Source organism: Sphaerodactylus townsendi, linkage group LG11 (genome assembly GCF_021028975.2).
Source record: "Sphaerodactylus townsendi isolate TG3544 linkage group LG11, MPM_Stown_v2.3, whole genome shotgun sequence".
Taxonomy (NCBI): domain Eukaryota; kingdom Metazoa; phylum Chordata; class Lepidosauria; order Squamata; family Sphaerodactylidae; genus Sphaerodactylus; species Sphaerodactylus townsendi.
The window spans coordinates 51,293,746-51,306,505 of record NC_059435.1 but is presented as its reverse complement, the minus strand read 5'-3'; the positions used below and the strand labels follow the sequence as shown (position 1 = coordinate 51,306,505).

Sequence of the window (12,760 nt, the reverse complement as noted above, 5' to 3'; positions counted from 1 at the left end):
CTCCTTCCCCTTCCTCTCCCCACAAGAGACACCTTGTGAGGTAGGTGGGGCTGAGAGAGTTCCAAAGAACTGTGACTAGCCCAAGGTCACCCAGCAGGAATGTAGGAATGCGGAAACAAATCTGGTTCACCAGATAAGCCTCTACCACTCAGGTGTAGGAGTGGGGAATCAAACCTGGCTCCTTCTAGTTGTCCCTTTAGCATCAGTTGATCTACTGCAAATATCAGGAGATGTCATTTAGGCTCCATGTCATAAAAAGTTTCAACTGCCCAGTTCTGCATATTAAACTCCTATTAAAGAGACAGAATCTTTCTCCTCCTAACCAGCTGGCAAACTTTGCTGATATCCATCATCTAAGTGCTACCATAATTTCTTAACACAGATCGAATACAACAGATTGAAATGAGGTAATAAACCCTATCAAAGACCCCCTTTGCTCTATAATTCTTTAAAAAGTGTTTTGCCACAAGACACATAGAAGGCAACTCAATTCACATACACTTGAATGATCAAACAATGTAGATGCAAAATGTAGATTTCCACTGGGTTAAAGATTCATGTATCCATGTTTATTGACAATTATCTATCATTGTATTTCTTAGTAGGAGATGGTTAATGGCATGCACTGTTTGTTGCATTTACATCAGATATAGCAAATGTATAAAAACTGTTTGTAATGAAACACAGATCAGCTTCAGAAGGCAGCTGGACGTTCAAGACAATAAAAGCATCAGAAACCATTATGCCACTAAATGCCAGGCCATTATGCAGAGAGAGGTGAAATTTCAACTTTTACAGCAGCTGTCCAGCTTTCAACATAAAAGACATGAAAGCAAGATAAGGTGATAACATGTAATTTAGGACAGCTGTCTAAGCTTACTGAGAATAAAAATATGCAGAAAAATTGAGACCATTAAAATAGAAAGCATTTTCAACAACAGTAGCACAGAAACTGACATTTTGTTCAAAGACCGTTAAAATATATACCATAAAGGTTTTGTGAAAAACAGTAAAATATTTAGAATGATTGCTGAATGATCTCAGTTTGTAACTGAATCAACACATTAATTTTTTTAAAGTAAATTTTATTCAATTTAACCATATCCTTTCTTGGGTTCAACTTAGAATTATGAAGTTCCTTAATTTTGTCTGTATATTTAAACTGAAACTTGTATACTATAGGATTTTTTTAATTTGAAAAACTTCCTTAAAGTACCAATGCTAAAATACAGTAAAACATCAAACAAACCAATATGAATCATATGAGATCAACTGGTCTTTTAGATATTCCATGCCCCAGAACTACGGTAATTGCAGAACTATGGTCTCACCCAGTGGTGGGATCCAAAAATTTTAGTAACAGGTTCCCATGGTGGTGGGATTCAAACAGTGGCGTAGCGTCAATGGGGCTGGGCGGGGCACGACAGGGGCATGGCTGGGCATTCCTGGGTGGGGCATTCCTGGGCAGGGCTGTGACAAGGATGCAGCCGCTGCACTGGTCCTTGGTGGAAACTTGCAATCGCATGCAGAGCTGCAGGGCTGCCACGCATTGCCAGTGCACCTCCTAAGCTAGGACTGCTTCCAAGTTCTGCATCGCTTACTGCTGAGGAGGGAGGGGGCTTAACTAAGGCAAAAATCACGTGGCAAAATCACCAATTAGTAAACCCCTCTCTGCACACACAAATAATTAGTAACCTACTCTCAGGAACCTGTGAGAACCTGCTGGATCCCACCTCTGGTCTCACCAGATATCAGAAGCTAAACAGGGTCAGCCCCAGTGGTGTACCACCCACGGGGATGGGGACGGGGGAGTCAAATGACCGCAGGCACAATGGTAGGGGGGCACAATATTGACCCACCCCCTAGCTTGGAAGAGCTGGGTTGGCGCAGGGGAGGAGCCTAAAGAAAGATTCAGGCCGTTTCCGCATGGCCCATTAATGGTGCCCTGGGGATGGGATAAACGCCGTCCCCTGGGAGCCATTCGCACAGGCAGTGCTGCTGCAACGCAGCAGCGCCGACCTGACTCCGCTCCCTCTCCCCCAGGGCGGCGTCAAGCCGCCCTGAAAAACAACCCTTTAAAGGGTTGTTTTTCCCTCAACAGCGTGTTCCCGGCGGCGCGGTGCGAACAGCAGGCCGACGACGGGGACAAGGTGAGTCGGACGGGGAAGGGAAACAGCGTGTTCCCGGCGTGTTCCTTTTAAAATGGACATGGGTCTCTGCCTGTCGCAAAGCAACACTGAATCTCGAGGCTATATAGAGAAGGCTATTCTCTTCAGTACTCAGTTTCTATAGGTAACAGCCCTCTGACTGAAGAAAAGTATGAAGGTTATTCATTCCAGGTATGAGCCAAACACTTTGTATCCCAGTCAAAGATCACTCATGCTTATCTTTTAAGATTTTATTTAAAAGAAATATAATCGTTCTTGAAACTAATAAATAGGAAAGAATCACAGTGCTACAAAAATACTTGCATTTTCAAGTAAAACAAGAAAAAGGAAGACATACGTATCAACCCTTGCCCTATCTATTCTAGGGTTAAAAAATAAAATACACCAGGGCGCTTTAAGAAAGATTAGATATTCTCACATAATCCACATCTGGATTCAGGAATGTTTGGGGTGTGATATATAGGCCCAGTTATCTAAACCACTAAATACACCATGCTGATTCACACTGGTTCCCACAATCCCGACTTCCTATTGTGCTAAGTGATATTCCTAAAGTAGCCTGTCCAAAAGAGCTGATAGACTGAGGGAAAACTGCCTCACATGCCACACATGTTCTCTCTTGTTTATCCTCTTGAGCAGACTTGGCCTAGAAGTACATTTACTTGGTTCCAAGTTGGCAAAATGCTTCAAATTTATATTATAAGGACAGCCTCAGCTGTCCTTAGAGCCTGTCAGCATCCTGCTGTCCTAGACTCTTTCAGATATCCATTTGATTTTTCCACTTCCCTGGGTGCAGATTAACCTGATGTTTAAAAATGAAAACCATGGTCCTTTGATGAACATGCGGAGAACAACCAAGACAAAAGCTCTTTTGAAAATTTAGGGAAGGCAAACAGGGTTTACACAATGTATTTTGTATTATAACATAACTGACTTGACTAAACAACTACTATGTGTTTTTTTTTAATCAAACACAAAGGCATTGAGAAATAACTGCAATTTGCATTAAAAGAGTTTTATCCTCAAGTAGGGAAAGTATTCTGTATTCCTGCTCGGACTTTGAAACTTGCCTCATTTTACATAAGTGGAGAAGAGCAAGACATGAACATTATGGATAAAATAAAGTTTTCCTCAATCAAATCTAAATAAAATGAAATCAAATGAAGACATTTTGGACATAAAAACATATTTCGAGAAATATGTTTCACTGGGTTTCTGACCTCTTTTGATGTAACTACAAATGAGTATTGAAGGAACTCCTGCCACTTTATCAGCAAGGTAAGCACAAATCAGTTTATCAGTTCACATATAATGGTAAAATTAATTAACCTTGCACAGGGAATATACAAGGAAGCCTGAAGCTCTTGTAAGGGCTGCTCATGTGATATGATACCATACTTTACAATTATTACCAAGCCAAGCCTAACAGTACCATCCTAAATAGCGTTATAACCTTCTAAGCCAATTTATTTCAATGGACAAAGAAGGGTATGATGTTTATAATGGAACTGTAAATTTATTTATTTATTTATTTATTTATTTATTTATTTATTATTTAGTTCTTTTATAATTCCCCATCCCCAGGGCTCTGGGCGGTACAACATAACTAATATAGAAAGTCACCAAATTTCAGCGACAACCATCCATCATTAAAAAAACATACTTCCAAAACATATTAAATTGTGTTAAAACAGCTGCAGTCATACTAAAAAGTCATACCTAAAGGCATACTAAAGGCTCGTAAGTCCTTCCATTCCTTAAAACTCTCCCCTAGGGAGAGCCGGACTTCCATAGGAGGATAATCTAGATGTAAGCTTAGCAGGGCAGGGCGTTTGGCACTTAGCGGCTGAGCTACTCCAAAGGCCCGGCGGAACAATCCCACAGCCTTACAGGCTCCCCAAGTGGAACTCATCAGATCTCCCGCAGGGCCCGGATAGCCGAGGGAGAGGTTCCATTCAGGCCGGGCCAGGGCCGTAAAAGCCCTGGCCCGCGTGGAGGCCAGCCGCATCATAGAGTGTACAGCTTTGTCTACAGCAGGGGTAGGGAACCTGCAGCTCGAGAGCCGCATGCGGCTCTTCTGCCCTTGCACTGCGGCTCCACGAGCTGAGCCGCTGGTTCTATCTGCCCACCCTGCAGGCAGCAGGGCAGGCGCACGTCTCAACTGCCCGCGGCATAGCTGGCCATGGAGCTTCTCCGGCCTCGCCCATTGGAGTGGGGCGGAGACTCTGGCGGTCGCAAGGCCGTAGCCGCTGATCTCTATCCTGCCTACCCTGCAGTCAGCAGGGCGGTGCATCCATGCACTTCCTCAGAATGAGCTGGAGTAAAAGGTAAAACCCAATGTATTAAGCAGTGCTATCTTTATTTTAAATGTCAAAAATTATTTGCGGCTCCAAGTGTTTTCTTTTCCCATGGAAAACGGGTCCAAATGGGCTCTTTGAGTGTTAAAGGTTCCCTACCCCTGGTCTACAGTCTCAAATATCAGGATATTTTTAAAAATGCCAAAATATACAAACTCTATACACTTTCATCACAAATCTAAACCCATTTACAAGGGGAAAACATCCAATTATTTTATTTATTTATAAAATGTATGTCTTTCCTTTCTGCCCTCATAAGGCTCACCAAGGCAGCTAACAATGGAAAAACACATAATAAAATCACATTTTGGAACCATTAAAAGCATCCATTCAAAACACATATCATTACAACAAATTAAAACAGACTTCAAATAGGTACAAATTCAAAACAGGAATTAAAACATTAATCAGGAAGAAGGGATCAACTGGCGGAATGCCAAACAAAACACAAGTCTTCACCCACTGATGAAAGATGGCAATAGAAATGAATGGATGAATATCCCTTGGGCAAAAGTTCCAGAGCTCTGCGCCAAGGACTAGCTGTCCTTCCTGGATTGCCACCGCCTAATTCAGGCTAAAGACACCTAAACAGGGCCTCCAAAGATGACTGTAATGGTCAGGTAGGTTCATAAGAGAGTAGGAAGTGTTTCAGGTATGTTGGTCCCAAGTCATATGGGACTCTGAACATCAAAATCAGCATCTTTATTTGTGCTCCTCCCGCTGCAAAACTGGAAACCAGTATGGGGCAAGACTGGAGTAGTATGGTCCCTACGACCCACTCCAGTCAACATCCTGGCTGCATGTTCTGAACCAACTGAAATTTTTGAATGCTTCTCAAGGGCAGCCCCATGTAGATAGAGCACATTGCAGTAATCTAATCTGGATGTAATCAGGGCATATATCATAGAGGTCAGATATTTTCTGCCCAGGAAATACTGCAGCTGGCTAATCAGTCAAAATTGACACTCATGGGATGTTTCTGCATGGCGGCAGAAATGGCTGTCCGCCAGCATAATTGTCCACTGTGAGTCATCCTGTTCACCTACCTGTCCTCCCTGCACAGCTCTGGATGGCTGGAGGGACACACCCATGCTGACCTCCGACCTCCGGGGGTCAAACAGCAGCATGGGCGTGTCTCTCCAGCCGTCCAGAGCTGCAGAGGGAGGAGAGGTAAGTGAACGGGAACCCTGGAGGGTGCCAAAAGCGGTGTCCTCACACCAGTGCACTTTGCTGTGCACCGGCGGGAAGTTGCCGCTTTTGAAAAACCGCTTTTGATAGCACTGAATGTCATCTGCATACAGGTTACAACACAGCCGAAATCTCTGGATGACTTCATTCAGCAGTTTCATATAAGTGTTAAAAGGACACAGGGATCAAGATGGAACCTTGTGGGATCCTGATGGCAAAAGGGTTGAAAAGCAATCCCTCAGATGCCTATACTAAGTAAAGGAGGTTATCAGTGAAAACTCTCACTGAAAAATCTCATTTTGACTGCATTTTTTTCTTACAAAACAATTGCTGTTAGGGTCAAACCTAAACCTGATAAAGAAGATTAGTCCTCAGGATCTCCCATGAGCCCTTCCCCACAAGCATCCATACAGGAATGCTATCAGGAAAGTGATACTGTTTAACCCTTTTCTCCCATACCATTTTCCAGACATTACCATTTCTTGCCCCAAGGTAAAAACACAATAAATCACTCTCTTCAGTGAAGGAGTCTTTTTTGTAACATTTTAATAGAATCTGAACCTGGAAAGGGGAAGATGTTTAGTCCAATCGCTTGCCTATATGATCAACACAATCTACTGGGAAGTTCTTTTCTACAAGCTCCACTGAAAGGAACTGAGCAGATTAAAATATAAAAGAAATAAATTCTAATGCTCATATGTAGCACCCATTGATTTGAATGGAGTTTGCATTGGTAGACTTCCTGGTGGATCATTCCTTGAGTTTCTATTAAACAAACTAGAGCTTTACTTTAATTTACTAGAGGGATTTTGCCAGGCTAAGATTTAAGCTCTTTTGCTCACACCAAAATTTAGATTTTGCCTTCACCACCAAAATTCTGTTTCAGTGTTCTGCCACAAAACTAAACTCTGTGACAGATACACTTTTTGTAATGTTCCATGCATGCCAAGCTGGAGTTCTCCCCCTCCCCTTTCTTTTGTTAGAGTAAGTAACAGTTTTTGGTTTCTATGGTTTATCAACGGTTTCCTTTGCCCATCTTATCTGCTATTGTGACAAAGTCTGGCATGATTGGAAGCCTGAAGGAAAACCACAACGGACTAGCTTGGCATTCACTTCAACGCTGCTCTTCAACCACAGACTGATACAGTTACTGGATTTGACTAACGGTTATCAATCAACTCAACTGTAGGCTCTTGGAAAAATAACAAGCCAGAAAAACAGAGAAAGGAGAAGGAAGCTAACATAAATATTGCTTTAAAAACAAAATGTATGTATTGCGATAGGATTATTAATGTTCCAGAATTTCTTAAATGTTTTCCACTTGATTTTAATTGGGTGACTCTGGGCCCATCACAGATTATAAATAATGCTAGAAACGTACTGGGGTTTTCCACAGTGAATGTAATATGTTGTTAACATATCTGCACATATACAGACCTATGAACATGCATCTGGGAAAAACTAATGCCATTAGGGTACACAAAAATGCAAAGCCATGCCTGTACAATATCTACGTAAGATAAGCCTGTAAAGGAGTGCTGGGCTGCACTTTACTATTTCCTTCTACTCACAACCAGCTCATGTGGTCAGTGGGGCATACAGCCGACACCAACATTCTCATCAGACTTTCCATTGATTAATTTTATTCAGTTTAATTTTTCTTTTTTATCACACTAAACACAAAATGTCCATTCCATGAAAATATTTCACTTGAAAGTCTAAAGGGGCAATACAAGAAGGGGAACAGCTGCAGGGGAAAAATCACAGAGAACAAGACATAACTATCGTATTACAACCTGTTGTAAGCATGTTTATATTGAAGCGAGGGTGAATTCAAACGTATGATTGAGATGGTGGGGCTTCTTTAAATTTGTTTTAAACATTCAGACCCCAATCCTCAATCAGGAACTGTTTTCAAGGCAGTGGATAAACATACCGGTTATTAAAATACTTAAAACTCACAGTTACAATTAAAACATTCATTAAAATCATTACGCAGAAAGGACTACAGCATAACCAGCAAGAGAAGTTTAGAAACCATGGAATGAGAGTCTCAGATGACAATTTCACAGAGCAACTGGCATATATGAGGGAAGGCAGTCTTTTAGATATTCTGGTCCTCAACCATTTAGAAGAAGAAGAAGAGTTTGGATTTATACCCCGCTGTTCTTTCCTGTAAGGAGACTCAAGGCAGCTTACAAACTTCTTCCTCTCCAACTGGCTGGTAAGTACCTGTGTGAGGTAGGTGGGGCTGAGAGAGTTCTGAACGAACTGTGACCAGCCCAAGGTCACCCAGCAGGAAAGTAGGAGTGAAGAAATAAATCTTCCAATAAAAACGCCTTTTAAATATCTATTCTGAACTGGGTTTTGAAAAATGCCACACTTGTTGATAAAGCTAATGTAGTGTGTCCCATTTGCATTTTATCATTGGTCTTGTGATAATAATATATGTTAAGCGATTGTCAACTGTCAATTGGTGAGGCCTGATGACGTGGACATGATGCTAAGAAGTATGCAGCCTCCATGTCTAGACTGAACCCTTGCCTTTCATGGCTGTTGATATTAAGGCAGAATCGGCTGGTTGACCCAGAAAATAATAAATGTCTTTCTGTAAGAGGGTGGAGTTCCAGTCACTTTTGAAAAGGTAGCCACGAACTCACTCCTAATTCCCCAAGATCTATATCCCTGGACCGTTGGTATCTAAATAAATCTATTGTCCTGTGGGCCAATATTCCTTTTAAAGGGCAAGGTGTTTTGTACAGGTGGGGTTACATAGCTTCAGGCAGTTATGGAAAAGATGGCTTATCTAGACCAAAGATAACACAATATTCCAAAGGTGAAAATGTTGATGTCAACATGTGATATTTTAACCTTATCTATTGGCAAGTCAAAAGTGATTAACATGAGACTGTAGGATGCCAGAAGAGGAACATGTGGCAGATTTCTAATTACTTCAGGTTTTTCACAAATATTTTCACTTAAGTTTAAAACTATTCTGATAGCTACACAATAAAGCACAGTTTGATCTAGGCTTGTTTCATAAAAAACATTTCATTGAGAATAATTTTGAATTTAGAAAGCAACATTTTAAATTTTAAAACAAGAAATGCAAACTGTTTCTAAATGAAACTTCCTACAGCACTATTCCGAAACAGCGCCCTTTCCGCGACGTAGAGGTATGATATTTGGGTCGGCGAATGAACGCTGACTCCAAGATGCTGGACCGTCCGCGATGGACGGTCCTGCAGAACCGGCTGGGACGACGGCGCCGCGGAGCTTCGTCAGCCCGGGCCGATTCTTTTTTCCTCGTCTTTCCAGCCGTTGCGCCGCCCCTGGGTTGGCCTCCAGATACTCCATCGCCAGTTCACGACCGCCAGGGGTCGGAGGATACGAGGGAGGGCCTCTTCAGAGGCCAGCAGGACGGCTGACGGCAACGAGGGGTGAGTGAGAGTGGACGGGATTAACAGCGCATTCCCGGCGCCGCTCGCATCACTCACACCGCTGGGAATGCGCTGTAGCCTAAAACCTTCCAGGAGGTAGTTTTGATACGCGGCCTGAGGCCTCTGGGGAGGGGAAAGGAGCCAGGCTGCATGCCTAAGCGCGATTTGGTTATGCCGCTTGCGAAAGGCCCCTGGGGACGGCTTTAAGCCCTAGGGTGCCGCGCATTATCTGCATGAAAGGGCCAAAGTTACACCTGGTTCTGGTGGGTTTTCCAGGCTGTGTGGCCGTGGTCTGGTGGATTTTGTTCCTAACGTTTCGCCTGCCTCTGTGGCTGGCATCTGTGATACACCTCTGAAGATGCCAGCCACAGATGCAGGCAAAACGTTAGGAACAAAATCCACCAGACCACGGCCACACAGCCCGGAAAACCCACCAGAACCAGTTGAATCTGGCTGTGAAAGCTTTCGACAAAGTTACACCCTTCTGAGTCCATTGAAGTCAATGGCAGTAGAAGGATATAACTCTGCTTTGGATGGCATCATAAATGTTTTTTTAAAAAAACACTTTTTTTCAAAATGTTTTTTACATATACACATTTTTACTAATCTATCTAACTTGCAAATTGGTTAATTAATTAAAGATACAATTAGTTGATTAAAGTTTTTCTTGTGTATTGACTTTGGTTTTAATTTCTGATTTAGTTTTTATTTCTAATGAACAATCCTTGTTGAAGGAAGAATCATGTTTACAAGTTAGCATATAACTCTTTCTCCCACTAAGATCAGTTGATAATTTCTATCTAACTTAACAGTGTCTGCAAGTGAGTACGGCCTGTTAACTCCTTTACTACAGACTGTCTTAAACTTTATAAATTGTTTGGAGCAGATCATAGGTGGTTGTTTTATTCAGATGTCTGCGATTTCATCCATTTGTCTAAAAGAAGGTAGTTTTTAATTTGTGGGTGATAAATCTAAGGCTCAGACCACATATCACACTTTTCTGAACAGAGATAATCTCTACATAGGGGAAAACCACAACAACTGTCATTTGAAAAATGTATGGAAGAGTTTGTAACAAGCAGCACTCTCAAGGCTTAACCTGTGCCCCAGCTTCCCAGAGCTTAGCTCTGGCACCTGTTTTCAGTGCTAATAGTCAACCCTACAAGATATGTAATCAGAATATATTCAAGTGTGAATGAGTAGTAAAATGCATTTCTCTTAGGCCCTTTCCGCACGGGCAGTTTATGGCGCCCTGGGGACGGCAAAAACGCCGTCCCCAGGGAGCCATTCGCACAGGGGCGCAGCTTGGCAAGCGAAGTTGTTTGGAACGGCCAGCTTGGAACCGCTGCCGTGCGAACGGCAGCGGCTCCAAGGCGCCCTCCCCCCCACTCCCACCCTTCACTTACCTTGTCTCCGGGCCTCCGGCGGGTCGCTGAGGCCTGGGGACACGCCCCCCTGCCCTGTGACACTGAAGCAGGTGCGCAGGGCCGGGGGGGCGTGTCTCCAGGCCTCGGCGACGTGCCGGAGGGCCAGGGACACGCCGGGTCGGCCGGGCGACGGCGCTCCGCGGTGCCGTCTGCCCGGCTGTTTCTGGGACCGTGCGCCGACCCAAGTCTGCCCGGCTGTTTCTGGGAATGCGCCGACCCAACCCCCATCGACGCCGTGCAGAAACGGCCTCTGAGTAATTCTAGCAAGGCTTTGTCACCTTCAGGTTTCCAAACCAAAAAGTGTGCTTTCCAACCAGAATTAAACCACAGTATCTCTGAATGCTTGTGTGAACCCACTGTTCTGCCTTCTGTGTTCTTTCTGTATTCAAAAGAAGCTTTTTGAACCTCTTTATCATCATCTCAGCAATCATAGCAAGAGTATAGCAACATACAGAAAATAATAGAATGCAGTCCTCAAAAAGAGATTCCTATCCCCATACCCTGAGTACGTGATTAAAAATGAAACTGTTTTGAGGGGGGAGCTAAAAGAGATCTCTTAGACATCCAGGTCCGAAATATAACAATTGGGAGAACATTGGTAAATCAATTGTTGATTGACTGTGTAAAATTTCATGGGTCACCGATCCTCTATTGTATATAAGATTAGTTCAGTTTTCTGCAAAGATTAAAAGGTTAAAAATATTTCTTACTTTCTACGGAACATTTCTGCAAAAATGCAACCAACGCTCCAAAGATCAACCGGGGTTGCATAACTTGATTGAAGCAAAACTTCAGGAGCTCTGTACCATAAAGTGACAACCTATAATACAAAGAAGAAAAGTGAATATTTGAATAACTTAATTTGAGGTCACTATTATGGAAAGCACCTTTTTTAGATTATAAACCTCTAAGCATTGTGCTAGTTCATTAATTTTTGTAAGCATATAATTTTAGACTTTGTGTTAAACTGCTGCTGCTATTCAAAATAACATTCTAAAAATGGTTTATAGTATTATTGTCTACATGCCCAACATTCAGACTTTTAAAGTATATTTTGAAAAAAATGTCTGGAACACGTGATGAGAACATTTAAAAATAAATAACAATTATGCTATAAATGGAAAAATTGGGAAAATAATTTGTGACAATTGTAATACACAAAAATGCTTAAACCTACATGGATGATCAAGATAATATTGTTGCTGCTTTTAGAAATAGAATTAGGAAATGTGACCTTTCGCATTATAATAATATTTTGGAAGAAAAATGACAACAGAACATCAGATTAATTGGTTGGGCAAGACTACTGGGAAACGATAATATTTATTAAACGGTTGTGTTGAAAGGATACAGGAGAGAAGTTAAAGGGTATTTACACAAGGGGTCAGTTTGGTTCAAAATCTTGTTCAACACTATGATTCTGTTTGTAACATCTGTTTTAGAAAAAACTTCAATCATTTAAGGGCAAAAGAAAGCTGAGACAGGGATGTAAATGAATGTGTAAACTGGCTCTACAACAGAAGAATAGTGTAAATTTAATCCTGTGCACCTTCTCTGATTGGTAAGCATTACAATAACGGTTCTTCAGGTTTGCTAATTTTAAATGCTGGACATAGAACAGTGATGGTGAACCTTTTCGAGACCGAGTGCCCAAATTGCAACCCAAAACCCACTTATTTATCGCAAAGTGCCAACACGGCAATTTAACTTGAATACTGAGGTTTTAGTTTAGAAAAAACGGTTGGTTCCGAGGCGCATGTTACTCGAGAGTAAGCTTGGTGAAGCAACCGTGCAACGCTTTGAATGGGTGAATCATGACCCTAGGAGGGTTTACTTAGAAGCAAGCCCCATTGCCAGCAACCAAGCTTACTCCCAGGTAAAGGATCATGCCCAGGCCAGCCTAGTTATGTGTGTGGGGTGTGTATGATTTTCCACACCTCCCAAATGATGAACTCTGTGCATGTATGCCCACAGAAAGGGCTCTGAGTGCCACCTCTGGCACCCGTGCCATAGGTTCACCACCACTGATATAGAAGATTGCTTGAAAAACTTGCATGGGCTGGTTTTCTTCCTATGCACATTGCTGGTACTTATAGGAGCCAGCTTTTCTCATACAATATGATGCAATTCTAGTCCTATGCACTGCTTATTGGATGTCCCATCCTGTTGATTGAACTGAC

The 12,760-nt window shown here is 42.4% G+C and overlaps 1 protein-coding gene across 1 annotated transcript in view; it reads right to left on the bottom strand.

The window, feature by feature from the left end:
* The window catches only part of CDK6 (cyclin dependent kinase 6), a 113,828-nt gene that overhangs the window by 17,216 nt on the left and 83,852 nt on the right, over window positions 1-12,760 (bottom strand). Inside the window, exon 5 of the mRNA XM_048511404.1 lies at window positions 11,291-11,400. Coding sequence (XP_048367361.1) covers window positions 11,291-11,400 — 110 coding nt within the window. The remainder of the gene's footprint in view (window positions 1-11,290; window positions 11,401-12,760) is intronic.